Consider the following 18,047-nt stretch of genomic DNA (forward strand, 5'->3'; position numbering starts at 1 on the left):
AGGTAAATAAAAATAAAGTCTAGAGTTACGTTGAAAGTACTGGTTAATGGTAATTGTCTTGTTTTGGTAAATGTACCATGGTTATATAAAATGTTAACGTAAGGAGGCAGTGGACCAAAGGAAGAAAGTTTCAAAACTAATTCTATTCTCTATGATCATAAAGTTGTTTTAGAAAAGTTAGAAAGTGTTTATAAAACTTGGGAAAATGCTCTGCTTGACTTTCATGTTGTGGCTCTATCCTAAGAAGTGAAAAGTTGCACAAATTTAAACAAACAAACAAACAAACAAACAAACCCCTAAACTCTTCCTAGAAATGTAAGTAACTGAACTGAGGTCACAGGGCCAAACCCCAAGTGCACAAGAGAGAGGTGTGTGGGGGACATTCTCAAAGAAACCATTATGGGTGGAGCTGTGTTTTATAAAAAGATAAAGGAGAGAAGGAATATGTTTGCTGGAGGTGTGGTAATATATGGGCCATGTTGAGGCATCCCTTCCCCTTTTAGGGACCAGCCACAGGATGGTATAGTATAGTTTATTCAGGGCATGGGGAGGGGAGTTGAGAGGTTAGTAGAGACAGAGAAAGTCAGGGGGGGAGGGAGAGAGGGAGGGAGGGAGGAAGGGAGGGGAGGGGAGGGAAGGGAAGGGAAAGGGAAAGGGAAAGGGAAAGGGAAAGGGAAAGGGAAAGGGAAAGGGAAAGGGAAAGGGAAGGGAAGAGAAGGGAAGGGAAGGGAAGGGAAGGGAAGGAAAGGAAAGAGAACAGAACCAGTCAGTTCAAGCATGCAGTCTGATCAAAGCCACCCCGCATCTCCACCTCCTCCCCATCCTCTACCACTCCCCTCCCAACTTCATGTAGTTCTTTAAAACTCACCACATCCTCTCAGTGCTGCCAAAATGTTCATCCACAGCAATATGGGCAGCCTCTCAGGGGCTGCATCCCTGGAGCAAACTGATGCACTCCCTTGCCCAGCCACTAGGGATTGCCCATAGATAGCTCATTAGACAGGGTGGCATTTCTGTAAGTCCCTCCCCCATCCGTGTGGGGATCCGCTGGCTTGGTCTTGTGCAGGTTTTGTGCACACTCGAATTCACGGATGCTGTGAGGTCATGTGTGCACAGACCCAGTCCTGTCTTGAAAACATGGTTTTACAGTAGTTCTCCACTCTCTCTTGCTCTTGCAGCCTTTCTTCCCCCATGAGTATTGAGGGGTGTGTATATATGGTACATGCTGAGTTCACAGTGTTGATAAGTACTTTTATCCTTTAGGAATATGCGTAGCAGCTTCTTACACGATGGAAGCTAGCCAGTGCACTCGGATAATTTGATCAGCCAGTAGGAATGCAGTTTCCAAGTCTGTACAGGCTTGATTTCTCCATGTTCTATGATTTGAATACATGGTGTCTTCAGCAATAGAGTCTTAGCATCAAGTTCTGAAGGGTAGCCACTAACAAAGGCAATAGCTTATGTTTTGAGGGGATGTATAAGACTCCTTGAACATAAGCTCTCTTATTTTCTTGAATTCTATTAAGACTGTCACCTCAGTAAGCAACAGCTGTTAGGTCAGATGTTGTATCTAGCCTTGGTCAAATACTTATAAATATATTTATCTTGATAAGACTGTATCATAAAAACCACTTGATCCCAGTGAGGCAGGAGAGTACAGCGGAGAGACGGCCACTGTCACCAAGGTCTACATGTAACAGAGCATACATGAGACAGTTTGTGCTATATGAATGGCCTCATAGACCAGGATCTAAAGCCCTAGTGTTTCCTATAGCATTTGCCATTGAGTTCCCAACTCCTCCCTCTTCCATCTCTGGCTTGCTTCCTCCCCTGGAAATGTAGCCTCTCTTAGTAACCTGTTTCCACTCCTGCTGCTGTCCATGTGCCCTGTCCAGTTTCTTGTTCTAGAACACAGGAAGCTGGAAATCCCAGGATGTACTCACCAGACCCCATGTCTACAGATAGCATCATGATATTCTTCAATATTAAATATACATTACAGATATCATCATGATATTCTTCAATATTAAATATATACTAGCATAGTGTTTTATTATTAAAAATGGTTATATTCTTCAAGATAGTACAATAACTAATAATTCAAAGATTTAAAAAGCCACTTAGTTCTGTTTGGATGAATTTAACAATTATTGTGAAATAAATTTATGTCCTCATTTTGATTCCTGGGTTTTGAATGTGAATAAGCTGAGAAGGGAAGCAAGACTGTTTCCAGTTGCTCTGAGTTACAAGCACATTTCTGACGGGACATAGTGTGGTGACACCACCCAAGTCAGGAGAATCACTCTCTTGGGAAGAAATGCCTTGAGTACTGGCTTCCTACTGAGCCAAACCAACTCGGAAGCCCTTAGTTTTAGGAAGTGAACTGTAGTTCTTTCTATTATAAATGGGAAGAGAAAAGAAGAGAGGCTAGGCTCTTGATTTGCAAATTCTTATGGGTGTCCCTGTTCTGGGAAAGATGGAGTTGCTCAGAAATGCCAACACCCGAGGGGCATGGAGTGAGATGTGGTCCCTGCTACAGGAGGACACAAAAGATGAATTAGCTTTTCAAACTAATGCTGTTTTTGTCTCCAGGTCTACAGCTTGAAGGGATACTGGGCAAAGCTGAACTCTAACCTGGAGTATATTAAGTATACAAAGCCTCGCTTGCACTATCACAACAGTGTTGTAAGGAGAGAATGGCATAACCTGATCTCTGAAGAGGTGAGCGCACAGCCAGCAGGGGAGGCTGAGCCACAAGGCTGGCCTATGCTGGCCATGCTGTCCTCTGTCACCACCTGCATCACCTCAGTGACAACCCAGTGGGCAGAGAGGACTATTCTATACTGTCTGTTCTTTGAGGAAGAACTGGAGTCAGGGGAGGAAGAGACAAGTGACTCATTAATAGTAGAAGAGCAATGACCATCATGTCTCAGACGTTGTTAGGTTATTTGAATAGCTAAAAGATTAATTAGAAAAATGTTAGTTGTTACCAAGTCAGTGTTTGCTAGAGGTTAGGGAGAGAAAGAGTCAGAGAGACAGACTGTAAAGGGATCAGTCATCCAGGAGAGCTCTTTGGGAAAATGAGATAATTCTGTATTTTGATCATGGTGGTACACTGTAATACATAAATCTACAGAAATGGCAAATTGGCATAGATAGCACTAGGCACATACTGTACAGTATCCATTTCCTGATTTTGATATTGTAGTATGGCTATATCATATAGAAACATTAGTGGAGATAGGGTAAAGCGTGTCTGGGACCCCTGCCCTACTGTAGTATAGAGGCCTTTGAGAATAAAGTTTAATTAAAAAAAAAAAGGTGTTCTTCTTACATGGGAAATGATATTATTTTTGAACCCTTCAACTATATTGCTATTTGTTCTTGCTGTTAATAAGAAAAGCTATCCATGAAAGTGTTACCTTCCATAACCCTGACATGTTCTCTCCCTTAGAGAGTGGGCAAAAGAAGGTCCACAATGTATGTGAGGAACATTCTTGACAACGCAATGAAGTAAGTACAACCAGAGGCTGTCCGCCTGTGTGGTCCACTCTCAGGAACTGCTGTCCTTGGCTTCATGTAGACCAGTGGGTGCTGGCGTGTCCAGTGGGAAACATCTCTATAGAAACACACCCTGAGATGGACCACTTACGTGGTAAATGATGGAGAAGGCTTGTATCAGTGAGTACTTCTGAGGGTGAACCACACAGTAGGTTGAGCGCTGCTTGTATCAGTGAGTACTTCTGAGAGTGAACCACACAGTAGGCTGACGTGCTGGTTGTATCAGTGAGTACTTCTGAGAGTGAACCACACAGTAGGCTGACGCGCTGGAATTGCTGGTGGGCTGTGTTGGTGGAACTTGCTTTTATTTTGAAAGCATATTCTCTGGATAGATGAGTCATCTCAGAGAGCTGAAAGTGCAGGCCTCATTCCAACCTCTGTTCTGTTTTTAGCCCTTGTTATTTCCAATAACTGAGGGCTGAAATTTTTTCTAAATAATTACTGTTGTTGACTCTAAAGAGCTTTGAGATTTGTAATTGCTTAATGTGTCTTTTGGGTCACTGATTAAAGTTTTTGAGTTTTCAGGTAGCCAAAGAATGGTTTCTTCAGTGGTTTTGTGGGGGCTTTAAAGGAGAAACATCTCTGCATAGTGCTGAGGTTCAAAGTTTTTAAAACAATGCTTCTGTTGTAGATAACACACGGTTTCTTTGCAGGGTGATTTCTAACATGGAAAGGAGGACACTGGGTAAGAAAAGACCTGTGTTAAAGTCAGTGTTTTGTTTGCAACATCGTTCTTCCTAACCAATGGATTGGCAAGAAAATCATTTCCAGCAGTAAAATGGGGTATAATGGATGGCAACAGCCCTTACTATCACCCTGTCAGAGTGACCACATAGCCAGTTGAATGTCTGTCTTAGCACCAGGACCTCCAGGGTCAGCTGCCAAGTATGTTTTTGCTGAAGGAGTCTCTGGGTCCTCTGGTTTTCCTCTGTTTCCTCTCACAGATGATCTAATTAGCATGGCCCCTGGCTGTACCTGCTAGTTGCACTTGGCAGTTCTCTTGAAGAAGCTGCTTTCTCTCCCACTGTCTGATCACACAGTCTTTGACTTATATGTGCTTTCCATTTGGTTCACGTCAGGTCATGCCCTGGGTGTGGTTCCAGAAGAATAAATTATCCAGTTGGGCCATTGGATAAGCAGTTGTGGTTCTGTGGGGTGGACACCATCTTAGAGTCTAGAGCTAGCTGTCACATGCCAACCATAAGTGCCTGGACATTGCCCTTGGGGCTAGCATGAGGGGAAAGTAATGACAGCAGGGATTGGAGAATACCTAGTCAGGGTCTAGTGTAGGGACAAGAGTTGTAGGTTGTACCCCTCCCCTTCATGGAGGAGAGAGGGAGACTTGGGAGGCTTTCCTAGGCCAGTATTATCTAAATTAAGTCTCGACAGGCAAGAAGGGTTTATTCTGTGATAACTGAGGTAGAACAGTGAGTATACCCAGGTCCAGGCCTTTGTGATATTGATCATGCTTCATGAAGGCCAGCCTTCATTAAGGAAACTGTTTTTATCTACTCCTGTTTTATGGGCTTGGATGTTTTTCATATGTGTGGGAACCTTAATGAAAATTTAATTTGGGAAGGGAGTAGCAGTATGCTCAACAGCTGTATACACTGCCCAGTGAACCATGAAAGTGAGTTATCTCCACAGGAAACTGGCCTCAGCCTGAAGAGGGAGTGTTTACCAGACCACCCTTGCCTGTAGCCAGGGACTATACCCTACCAGACAGGTCATGACATATGAGATCCAAGGTCATCTTCCTACAGTGGCTGAAAGCTGTGTAGTGTGGGAGGTTTTCTGGCTGCCCTAGGGGGAGGTTTCGGAGCTCTACATGGCAGTGGTAACAGGCATCTTGTTGGGCAGTGTCTCAGGGCTCTTTAAAACTTTTCCTTTCTGTCTCATGCTTTGCTCCCCATGAGGAATGTTATCATTGCCTAAAACTGAACATTGAAAATTAAGGTTGGTAAACGCACATTCTGAGTTCTCTCATCATAATCCAGAGGGTTAATTAAGCGGGTGGAGAAAGTGTTTATCCTGAGGAGCCCTGGAGCACCCATGCCTTTTCAGGAGGAAGCATCAGCCTATGGGTTTTGCCCTCCAACTTGCTCTGGGGCCTTAGCAATTCTGAGGGAAGAATTCAGTGGGACGGTTGTTAGGGAAGCCCAGCCTGTTAGCCTGCCCCTTCTGTCTTGTGAGGGCAGGGTCGGTCAGAATGCAGAAAGCAATATTTGGCTTAACGCTCAGTGTTTGTCCTTTCAGTCTGATGACTTGTGCCCATCAGCCCTGTCTGCCTCTGCAGTTGACTGTCCATCAGCTCAGTAGCTTTCATGGCCACTGCTGTATGGGCTCAGGAAGTAGAAGGGAGCCACATGGCCCTACCACTGAGGCCTGCCATCCCTACAGCTAGGCCTCTTGAGAGTTAAGTGGCTCAAGTCGAGACCTGGCTGGTGTGGTTCTAGCAACACTACCCTCCCCATGACTACTCCTCTGTTCAATTTCAGAGCCAAGATTAATACCCCTCTTACAAGAGGAAGACAGGCACCAGAGGCTGCTCATGGGCCTGGTAAGTAGTCTGTGGACTTCTGAAGTGCTGCCAGGCAGTGGTCCCCAGAGACGGTAGAAAGGACAGACGGCTGGTCATTCTGATGGTATTTTATGCTAACTATTCAACAATAGGTGCTTCCATCACTGTTGGCCTGGGTATTCAGTGGCAAGCAGAACATGAACGCTCTCTGCCCTCTTGGAGCAGAGGAGAGAGATCAGTCACAGGAATAAGCATGTAATCATAAGCTGTGATAAAGAATACATGTGTGTGTGTGTATATATATGCTTATATCCTGCAATGCCAGACACATGCCCCTGCTCCTAGCTTTGGCATGGGTTCTTGGGATCTAAATTCAGGTCTTCAGACTTACAGGACAGTCATTTTTACCCACTGGACCATATCCATGGCCTGTTTTTGCTTTTTGACTATAAAATTGACAAAATGTTTTGTCATTAAGTTATGATATCAACAAGGTTCAGGACAGGGACTTGGCTGTTCTCATGCCATGCACTGAAAACTAGAACACACTATTTTGGTGTAACTTGTGAAAGTATGAGGCCCAGCCAGTTCCACTTCACTTTTGACTGAAAAGTTGTGGCTGTAACAAGGCCATTTCCCCCTTCCTCCATTTATAATGAAACTCCTGAATGACAGAACACTATTCCAAACTTTTCTGTCAGATCTGTGTGTGCACATGCATGTGCCTGTGTATCCACCCTTATGTGTGTGTAGGATTATTAACAACAATCAAAGAAACATGTAGAAGAAAGAAAAAAATCAATTTTACTGCTTTTCACAAAATTAAATACATCCAGTCATTAAAGCTAGTGTAAAATGTTTAATGACACAGGGAAATTATCACATAGAAAGAAACAGTAGAATGCATGTGCATACCCGAGTAAGGCAGGGCTAAGACGTTCATGAGGTGAGGAACTAGGAGATCCTTTAAGTTTATTTAAATTCCATAGTTTACTCTGTCTATTTCTTTGAGACATGAGGCATGTCTCAAGTAGCCTACTTGAGCTCACTGTGTGTCTAAGAGGGACCTGACCTTGAATTCCAGATCCTCCTGCCTTAGCCTCCCTTGTGTTAGGATTATATGAGGATTGTGCCAGACATTAAATTTCATTAATTTATAGGCATTACAGAAAAGTTAAATAGCACAAAAGTATACAGTATTTCATAGAAGAGAACTGTTTTAAAAAGCTCAATGAGCTAGCTCACTCATGAGGCAGAATTGAAATACAGTGGCATTGTGTCTTGTTGCTGAGATCACAGAGCATCCACTAAGATGGAAGATTTATGCATTTATTATGCCCCCGTACAGTTCTCAGCAGAGGTCTCTTTGGCTTAAGAAAAAGAAAGAAAACATCTAGCTGAGTGGGGAAAAGGAGGGCAGGAGTAGAAGGAAGAGGAGGGATAAAGAAAGGAAACAAGATGGATGGCAGGGAATGCCAACCACTGACTGGAGGCTAGAGCGCCAAGTAGATATAGAAGCCCACAGACACAGAATGAATATTCATTACCTTTGCCTGTGAGGTGGGCAGTGCTGTACAGAGGGTGGTGCCTCCTAGCAATGTCTGTCCTTCCAGGAGTCCCTACTGCCCCTTTCCAAGCACAGGTTCTCCATGGAGCTCAATCTTCTTGTGGAGCACAGTCTCTCCGAGGAGCACGTTCTCTATGTGGAGCACAGCCACTCCATGGAGCACAGTCTCTCTGTGGATCCCAAAGCCTGTAACTTCAAAGCTGGAGCCTTCCACGAGCTTCCTTGGAGGATTCTCACCAGGGCTGAAGGACTCTGAGTTGTCCCCTGACTTTGGTTAAGAAGTTCATCCTGAAAGAAATGTTGAAGCCATTGATTTATGCCAGCAGAGGGCAGTTGAGAGTCATGTACCTTTTGGGGAGTAGGGGTGGTTTCTTTTCTAAGATTGTGGGTTTTTCATGTTGATACAAATATTAATAATGGCACTAATTAAAATCAGTTGCAGGTGTGACTAGGCCTGTTGTAACTTACCTAGTACCTGTCCTATTTTCAGATGGTGTCTGAGCTAAGAGACCATCTATTGAGACATCTACAGGGTGTAGAAAAGAAGAAAATTGAACAGATGGTTCTAGACTACATTTCAAAACTGGTTGGTTTTACTGTTTCTTCTAATTTCAACCGCACCCCTAGCCCCATGTATAACTCTCAAGGTGTAGTCAGTAAGCCCATTGGTTGTTATTGTGTTTTGTGTGTGTGTGTGTGTGTGTGTGTGTGTGTGTGTGTGTGATATACGTTCATGCATGTGTACATGTCCGAGTGAAGTGCCCATGGGCGTCTGGAGGCTAGAGGTTGACTGTAAATGTCTTCCTCCCTCACTTTCTACCTTAGTTGTTTGGGGGTTTGTTTTGTTTTGTTTTGTTTTGTTTTGAGACAGAATTGCTCCCTGAACATGGATCTCATTAACACAGCCAGGCTGGCTGGCCAAGGCATTCCAGGAATCCTCCTGTCTCTGCCTCTTCCCTCCTTAACCCTGAGTTACAGAGCTAGGTGCTCTGCCTGAGTTTTCACATGGTGTTTAGGATCCAAATGAAAACTCTCAGTTTTGTACAGCAGGCAGTTTACCAACTGACACGTCTCCCTCGCACCTGGACTAACTTTGTTAACCTGACTTTGTTTCTCAGGTTAGGTTGGAGATTTCCACCTTCAAACAGGTCTATTTGGTGCTATAGGTTGACAGATGGGAAGAAGAGCAGACAAAGAGCATTCGATGTTGAATGTGGTTTACTATCTTACTTTTAACTAGTTGATCTGTGTCCATGGACAACATAGCTGCCAGGTGGTCACGGCTCATCTCGGCAACTTCCAGCTCTTAATTAAACAATGAGTATTAATCTCTGTACAAGAGGGCTTATAGACATGGGAGAACTTGCACTTTAATTCCTAATTAGCTCCAGAGGACAACCTAGGCCAGCTTCCAGCCCAGCAGCTCCATACCTCCTGGCGCGTCTACTAGGAGACGGCAGCTTGTTACCTGGTAGCCATGAATTAGATGGTGTTATACAGATTAATGACACATGTTCATATGTAAATAAAAATGACGAGACTGGGTTTCAGCCTTCTGTGCTTTTTCACAAAACATGTTAATGTTTTCTACTTTTACTGTAGTCATTAGTGACTGTCTTCATAGTTGAAAATCTACTGAAAGGCTTGAATTTTGAAATTTTAAAATTTATGTATTTGTTTATTTATTTATTTTGCATGCAAGTATTTTGTATGCATGTATGCCTGGTGCCCACAGAGGCCAGAAGAGGGTGTTAGATCCCCTGAAAGTGGAAATGCTGATGGTTATGAGCTGCCATGTGGGTCCTGGGAATTGAACCAGGGTCCTCTGGAAGAGCAGTCAGTGCTCTTACTTACTGAGCCATCTCTCTGGCCCCAATCAATTTCATAATTTTAATATACTAGGAAAGGTTGGGCATCATCATATAATATTCATAATCGGGACACAGAGTTCCCTATCTCCCTCTTGACAGAGCTGTAGTGAGGTGTGGTTTCAGAACATGGTACTGACCAGCCCATACTGAAAGAAATGTTCTTAGTCATTTGTCTCTTTCTTTAAAGATACATCTTTCTTCAATCTTTTAGTCAACCTTATTTTTTTAAACAAGGCCATTTTTTAAAGCAGTCTAGTAAGTGGGTCTGAATGGGTGCAGACACACAAGGCTGCTTGATAGTATTCTGAAACTTCACAGCTCGTGTACATGACTCCAGGATGCCCTGCCACCTTTCTTCACCCTTGCAGGTCTCAGTGTGGCAGGCTGGCAGCTAAGCCCTGGCATTTGACCTTCACTGATGGATGAGAGTCTGCCAGTGTGAGTGGTGGAGCCAGTTAGCCGCTCAGTGGATCCTTGCCAATGTAGACAGAGGGTATTCTGTTACAGTGTGGGCACTTTTCCAGTCTTTCCATTTTGGCTTTCAGTGCCCCAGAACTGCTCTCAGAAAGGCTAGCTGTATAGTGGGCCTGACCACAGCCTGAATGCCAACTGTCATGCCAACAGTCAGAGTTACAGGGGACAGCTGGGAGGACGTTACGGGGAAGCAAGGGAGCTGTGGGTCACAATCCTCTTTCCCTCTAGCTGGATCTCATTTGGTGCTTGCTGGAAACCAGTTGGAGGAAACACAGTGTGCACCCTTGGATTCTCCACCTGTACGCAAGTATTTTTCAGTCTCCTTTATCACAGTGTGCAGACAGCTAGTAACTCTGACGACCACCTGTTCTACCAAAGCCCTTTTGAAACACTAGTCCACAGCAGCCCTCACCAGCCCAAGAACCATCTATCTTATTTTTATACTTAGAATTAAAGGTTACTTCACCTGTCCTCTGTGGCATGTGGTTGAGGAGGAGAGAGCCCGCTATTTCCAAGGACAGAAATGTCAATGAATATATTTTATAACTTAGAAGCCTACTGAGTATGGTGTAAGATTCTATGCTTTAGGCTGTTAACCAGTGTGTCATTTATGTGTCTTTCCCCAGGGTATAGCACTTCATAGGGATCTCTATATATGGTACATAGAGCATACCTATGTATGTGGAACTCAGGACCAACAGGGTGCTTGGCTGACATACTACTTTGTTGTTTTTAACTCAGCAAAAACCATGGCAGTGCTGCAGATTTTGAAATATTTCATCTCATGACCAGGATTTTGGATGCTGCTAGCAGTTTGTGTTTCCCTCTGCCTCCTGGTGAGTCTAGGGCCTCTTGTCACTTGCTGTAATAAATTTGTTTTTCATATGGTCTCTGGATAGTAGCACTGAACTTCAAGATGGCAGCTGTGTGTCAGCAGCTGGTTCTGGTGGAGGATAAGTCTTGAAGTGGGTCTCTATTGGCCACGCCTCCCCTGACTACTAAGCTCCGCTGTTGCCAGCTCTAGGAAGCAGTTCTACCCAGTTCTCATATGTGTCTCTGAACTTGAACCAATGGTGTTGCCCCTGGGAATCTTCTCTGGTAGTTTCGTACTTTATTGTCTGGAGAGGCTTGAAGGCAAACACCAAGGGGGAAGCTGGCTGGTGTCAAGTCTTAGGCTGGCCCTTAAGTGCTTAGAAGCAGAAAGTTTTCTTCAGGATTTTAAGAAAAGGCCTAATAGGGCTTCAGAGGTCTCTTACCATGTGTGTACAGTTATTCATGTAAGTGACCACTTGTTAGATTAGTCCATGAGTGTGTGGAGTAGCTAGTTCATACCAGGTAATGTATGAGAAATGAAAGCAGTTACAGTCACCAGTGGAAGTGGCACAGGACGATGTTTGCATAAGTCAGTCAGTATTTCAGTGTTTGATGTAAGAAATGCACAAGCTCTTATTTGCCATAAACATGTGCCTTATGTGTACTGTGTTGCCAAGGACTAGCCTCGCCTTGGAGAGGGGTTCCTGAGTGAAGGGATGTTTGAGAGCAGAAAAAAAAATTACTTGAAGTGAAATTGTGGGTTACAAGTTGTTGGCCTACATTCTGCTTGAGACAGATTTCCAGATTTCCTCCCCTCCCCTCTCCAACTTTCTCTTACAATTCTAAAAACTCCTTGGATAACTCATCTTTTGAGGATCAAAAGACCTGTCTTTTATTTACATATCAATTCAGTCATTACCCCGGTTCCTTTTGATTGTCCCATGATCAGCATCCTATGACCCCAGCCCCTTAATTCTTACAAAGAGACAACAAGCACTTTTTTTCAAACATTGCAAATGAATTTAGATATCTGCCTGCTTCTGTTAGCACAGACAATAAGCTAGGTGGTTGGGATCCCATCCTGAGATTGCCATTCCTACTACATCTGGGCCTAGAGTTGCTCTGTCCCAGGCTGACCTTGATCTCAGGAATCTTTGTATCATCCTGACAAGCTGGCCCATAGTGCAGCTGCCTCTGTTCTTTTAGATCTATGAAACCCTTCATATAATTCATATTGCATACTTTACATAGTTGATAAATTATATATTTTTGAACTCATTTTTCAGAGTTCTTTCCCACAGCCTTAAGGGCTGTCCTAGAGGTCTCAGAGTTTACCAGTTTTGCTAAGACATTTGACACACCCTCACCTCCTGGACTCTGATTCTCATGGAGTCATTAATCTTAACAGGGTGAACATTCCTCAAAGGAGGAACATGAAAGCATGCACATTATTATGTAAACAAGGCTTATGCTCACAGCAGCCATCAATACTCATTGAAGGCCACACCCTGCTGGCTCTGTTCCAGGAGTAGGAACCATGTCACGCTGGCCAAGCAAGACTTGGTACTATGGTTTTTGTTGTTATAGGAAAAATATATAACATGAAATCAACCCTTTTAACACTTTAATGTCAATACAGTATTAAGTATAGGCATTCCTCACCCTCCAAATGACTTCTTATAGTCCACATACAGCAGCTGCCCTTTTCCATCTTCTTGGTCCTTGCCAACCACATTTCTATTGTTTCTATGAGTCTGACCATTTTAGAGCATTTGTCACTTCCATGACTGGCTTATTTTAACCACCATAGTGTCCTCTGGGTCTACTCATTTGTCCTGGATGACAAAATATTTTTTAAAGCTATGTAACGTTACACCGTGGATTTTACATTTTATTTACCTGTTTATCAATGGGCATGTATATATCTTAATTAATGTGAATTACAGTGAACATTAGTGTACAAATTCCTTTAAGTATCTTTAATTATTTTGGATGCTCAGAAAGATTATGAGATCATTTTGCTGATCCCATTTTTGGCTTCTATGAGGTGTCTCGTGCTGTCTTTCACAGTGGTGGTACCGTTTTACTGTCCCATCAATGGTGCACAAGGGCTTCCATTTCTCCACATTCTCTCCAACACTTACAAATGTTTTTGCACCCTAAGAGGTGGAAGGTAATATTTCACTGTAGTATTGATTTGTATGTTGCTGATTAGTGATGTTGACTCTGTCTTTCCATGTAACTCTAGGCTAGTCATGTGTCTTTTTCAGGGAAAAAAGCTCTGTGCAGGTATGTTTAATAAGATTGGATGTTGTCTTGCTGTCTTATTTTTATTATTTTTATGGTCTGGATTTTAACCTCTCCTCAAATTTCTGGTTTATACCATTTTGTTTCCCTTACTTTATAGCTACTTTTAAACTTTGTTACCTTTCTTGGTTTCCTTCACTCCAAATCCCCTCTGCCCCATCCCCTTACCCAGGTAGGCTCAGGTAACTCAGATAGCTCAGGTAGTTCAGGATGGCTTCAAACTTTTGTAGCCAACACTGGCTTTAAACTCCCAATTCTCCAAGTACTGGGATTACAGGTGGGTATTTCTATACCATACATGGCTTTTCCTTTTCTATTAAATGCTTATAATCTTCATGTGACAAGGAAAGAGAGAATAAAGCAGCACTGGAGAGGGGGAGAGAGAGAGAGAGGGAGAGGGAGAGAGAGAGAGAGAGAGAGAGAGAGAGAGAACAAGGAATTCATATATACATATGTATAAGGGTGATTGCTTTTCAGGTCTATGGGACTAGTGAAAATTGAGTTTCAAGAGTCAGACATTTAAGTAAAAGAAGGGAGTGAGGAAATGACAAGCAGAGCCTTGGTTTTTTGTTTGTGTGTTTGTTTGCTCCATTATCTCGCTCTCCCTGGCTGCAGCAAGGCCAGCAGCCCTAGAGGACAACGATTAGTCATGAAACTTATTGATTAGTTATAGCCACATGCTCTGCTCAGAGCTGACACCCAGAGATGAGGCTGTGACTAAGCCACTGCCCTCGATGCTGTGCTAGTGAAGCACAAGAAGGGTTGTTGGGATGTTCAGCATGTACACAGCATTGGAGAAAGAATTTTGAATCCAGGAATAGGACTCATGATCTGGTATAAATGCTTTTTCAGGAATAAGTTTTGACTTTATTAGTCTAGGAAAGAATTTCCAAGTCCATGTGAAACATTAGTGTTAATTAGAGAGCAATCATATAATTTGTTTTGAATTGGGGAACCCAGTGAACGCCGTCTGTTTTTAGCCATCAACTTGAGGACAACATCTGCACATCATGTGATCCCTGATGTTGCCAGGAATTATGAGTGACCCATTGTCCATGACTCATATGTTCAGAGAGAAAATGCCATGACTTCTCAGAACTCACTCTCCAGTTCACTGAGCACAATTTGTTTGGCCGAGTACATCCCTGAGAACAGGCTGTGGTTCTCTGTCATTCCTGCATCCAGTCAGTTGTTAAGTATGTACATATTACCCTGAGACTCTTCCTGTCCTAGAGTCATCTGAGAGGAGGGGACCTCAACTAAAAAATTGTTTCCCTTTGATTGGGGCATGGGTAAGCCTGTAGGGCATATTTTTCTAAATTAGTGATAAATGTATGTGTGGGTCCAGCCCATTATGGGCAGTGCCATCCCCAGGCTTCTGGTTCTTGGTTCTATAAGAAACAGGATGAACAAAAAATGAGGAGCAAGCCAGTAAGCAGCACCCCTCTAAGGCCTCTGCATCAGCTCCTGACTCTAGGTTCCTGCCCTGCTTGGGTTCCTGTCCCTGCGGCCTTTGATGATAAGCAGTGACATGGAACTGTTAGGAGAATAAACATTGCTTTGGCTGTGGTGTTTTGTCAGAGAAATAGAAACCCTAACTAGGACATGTCTTTATCTCTTCTTCCACCCTTGGCACCCCTAATCCCTCTCACACATGTCCAGGCCATGGTATTCCTATGGGTCTTTGTCTGATGGCATGGTAATATTACAAAAGTAGATTTTTTTCTTCTTCAAAAACTTTCAGGGCTTCCTCAAAGTTTCCTGGATAAATTCCTTAGTAGTACTCAGCATCAGGTCCATGTTATATGTACACATAGCACAGAACTGGTCACATGTAAATATGTGTTTATTTTTATGATGAACCAATTGCTACCTCTACCACATAGCCAGGTAAACAGCAGGGGTAATGGTCAGTATTTTGTCCACTGTCCTGCTACCCACCCCTGCCTCATATATGAGAATGTGTTAAGTGAATGTTGCCCAAACTTACCTGATAGTCATCAGATTTCAACTCAAATGATCACTTCATGTTTCTGAATACACCATGCTCTTTCACATTAGGTCTCTGTTCATATTGTTATAGTAATCCAGCTATTAGGTATTGAGGTAACATGATGCTCTGGTTAAGAACTAAGGCTACAATCACACCGGCTATGTTCAGGCTACTTTAACCTTTTGCTTACTATTGATAGGATACGGGGAAGTTTCTCAGCTCCTATGAGCCTTGGTTTTCCTATCTGAATCTATGGGAATCTAGTAGTTGCATCCGATAGTGTTGGGTGTGGAACAGGTGAGCCAGTGCTTAGTGGATGCTACCACACTATACAGTGCTAATCACACTGTACCAAATGGGTTCCAAATAACTGCTCTATTCCTCATAATAGCCCAGAAGGAAAGATATCAGCATTCCACTTTAGGCAGTAAGGAAGGAAGTTCAGAAAGACCGGTTACTTAGAGCTGGTTAGTTAAACAGCAGCAGCATCCTGGCCTGGGTCTGCTCTTCTGCCTCTGGCATTCCAGCACACTAAGTGTAGATCTTTCCAAAGATGCTCAAGAGGCTGACACTCCAAGGATCGGGTTTTCTTAATCTCACCTGGTCTGGTATCTCTTTCTATGTGTCTTGCTAACCTTCCTTGTCACCAATAGTAGCATAGAGGATTTGTAGCTCTGATTCTGATTGGGCCATGTCATCTACATTTCTTTTCTATAATTTAGTCTAAGTAGACTCCAAAAGTCTTTATGAGAGGACCAGAGATGGGGATAACAACTTGTCCTTTGGCCCAGCTTTCTTTTACCTTTCAGCAAAATGGTCCCCATCCCAACAACCTTTTAGCTTGGGCATGTGGAATTTGAAGATCTGGTATCAAGGACAGCAAGATAATACCGACTAGGAACTGCTTGTCATAAAAGGATCAGCTGGCCCAGCCCCTAAGCAAGCTCGGTGCTTTATTGACAGGATCAATCCACCCTCTATGGAACCTGGAGATGCTGGCTAGTCATGTCTGCCTCTGCTCCACTCACCCTAGGTTTCCACTCTCTGCACACAATCCTCGGGGTTCACTGTCTCCCTCTGTACAACCTATTGCACTACATTGATAACGGTGTGCTGCTGCTCACTGAGACCACGGTCATGAGGCTTATGAAAGGTAAGCAAATCTGAATTAAGCAGAGAATGAGTCTTGGTCTGGCCACCCTCAGGGCTGACTTCTGGGTATGTGACACACAGGCCCAGCTACCTTCGGAAAGGTCCAATGCTCAGCCGAATGCTCTGCAGTATATATTGAAGCTCTTATCATTTGAACACATATCACTTTATTTTACCCTGCACTGAGCCCTACAAATTCTTAACACACCCCATGTCCTGGAACCATCCCTTCAGGCCAGTTGGAAGTACTTTAGCCCTTCCGGAGGCCCTAAAGAACCTCAGAGTCCAGGCAGTAATGTTAGATTTGTTTTCTGTACTCGAGGGTAAGAAGAGATTGGGAGTCTGTGTCCATGAATTTGTTTTTTTTCAAGCAAGTATTACAAATGGCTTACTTTCAGCCAATTAATTTTGTCAACTAGAAATGTAAGAAAAACTAATGGCAGCTACCAGTGTGCTTGTGAGCCTGGGCGCCTGATCGTTAAGGCCAGCTTCATAGTCTTTCTCATGTAAGTCATTGATGCGTTTCTCCTGTTAACGTTACTTAACACAGCAGCAGTCCTTCTTCAGAGGACTTTATGCTTTAAGTCGGTGGATAAATTTGCTTTATGACCTCAGCCTGTTACAAAATAAAAGGCCCCTTGATTCCGAGTCACCAACTAAAACTTTTAAAGCCTCGCTAGCCTGCAGATGCAGGGTTGGAACATCTCAGAAGGAAGCACTCAGGATTTAAAACTTGCTGCAGTATTTAAGTGGATATGTCTGACTTATCTGTTAATCTCCAACTGTTTTGTTTTTTTTTGTAGATCTGGACAATTCAGAGAAAAATGAAAAACTGAAATTCAGCATCATTGTACGGCTCCCTCCGGTAATCCTGAAATCCATTTCCTCTTAAGCCCTGCTCTGCCCTCCTTTATTTGTCATCTGTAGGCCCACCCAGTGTGCTTCTCTGGCATTGTGCTGTAGTGCAGTGCATGCAGACAGTTTATGCATTTCATCCGCTAGGAACCCACGCTCCTATTTATATCAGAGTCTGAGTAGGAGGGAGGAGGGAAACCTCTGGCATTTAAACTGATAAGGGACTTAAATACAGGTGAGGTCAGAAGGTTCTAGAACTGCATTTCCTCCTCCTATTGTATAGCTGAGCATAGGAAAACATTTCCAGGTCAAATGAAGAATGAAAACCATCAGAGAAAAAGGTGCAAAGCTACTCTTTGCTCTTTTGTGGGGATATGAGCTCTTGGAATCAGAAACATTATGAAAACATGAAATTCCACAGCAAGGTCTTTCAAACCTTTGACTTTGCAAACTTCCTGACCCAAGAGCCTGGCCAGCCCTGTGTGCTATCTACATACTGTGAGCACCAGAATCTTTGGCCCTGCCCAGCCTCCCCAAAAGGATGTCCTTTCTGGACCTGATGGTTTTGCCTTGCAGTGGTTCATTCATAGCCTTCCTGAGAACAAAGCACCCACCTTTCCCAGACTCTGTCTTCCTGAGGAACAGAGTCGACATTTAGTTTGGTCTCCAAATCTGACTTTTCTTTGGTCCTGTATTGTTAGGGTACTTAAAGTTTCTAGGCCAGACAGAAGAGAAATCACATAAATACACACAGCACCTTTAGTTTTCAGTCAAAGTGTTACTTTGGGTTGGTATGCTCATCTCCAGCTTTGAAGGATCTCAGGTTTAACCTCATTCCAGGAAGAAAGGAATTTGGCAGCACTGATATAAAAGTTGTTTTTTTCAAGGTAGCAGTTGAGGGAGTATTTATGAAAACTTCAGAAGCATATTTCA

At 43.3% G+C, this 18,047-nt stretch overlaps 1 protein-coding gene across 3 annotated transcripts in view; it reads left to right on the plus strand.

Annotated features, from left to right (window-relative positions):
- The window catches only part of LOC114640243 (gamma-secretase-activating protein), a 119,917-nt gene that overhangs the window by 68,017 nt on the left and 33,853 nt on the right, over positions 1-18,047 (plus strand). The window contains exons 19-27 of one of the 3 annotated variants that reach the window (XR_003714126.1): positions 2,593-2,721; positions 3,455-3,513; positions 4,215-4,246; positions 6,060-6,121; positions 8,140-8,235; positions 10,223-10,293; positions 10,736-10,830; positions 16,071-16,260; positions 17,063-17,124. Coding sequence is in view for 2 of the 3 variants with exons in the window: in XM_028789186.1 (XP_028645019.1) it covers positions 2,593-2,721; positions 3,455-3,513; positions 4,215-4,246; positions 6,060-6,121; positions 8,140-8,235; positions 10,223-10,293; positions 10,736-10,830; positions 16,141-16,260; positions 17,063-17,124 (726 nt within the window). In the remaining variant the exon portion in view is untranslated. Of the gene's footprint in view, positions 1-2,592; positions 2,722-3,454; positions 3,514-4,214; positions 4,247-6,059; positions 6,122-8,139; positions 8,236-10,222; positions 10,294-10,735; positions 10,831-16,070; positions 16,261-17,062; positions 17,125-18,047 lie in introns of those variants that run through there. The other 2 variants (XM_028789186.1, XM_028789185.1) reach the window with 2 other exon arrangements.

Source organism: Grammomys surdaster, unplaced genomic scaffold (assembly GCF_004785775.1).
Source record: "Grammomys surdaster isolate TR1022 unplaced genomic scaffold, NIH_TR_1.0 125793, whole genome shotgun sequence".
NCBI classification, from domain to species: Eukaryota; Metazoa; Chordata; class Mammalia; order Rodentia; family Muridae; genus Grammomys; species Grammomys surdaster.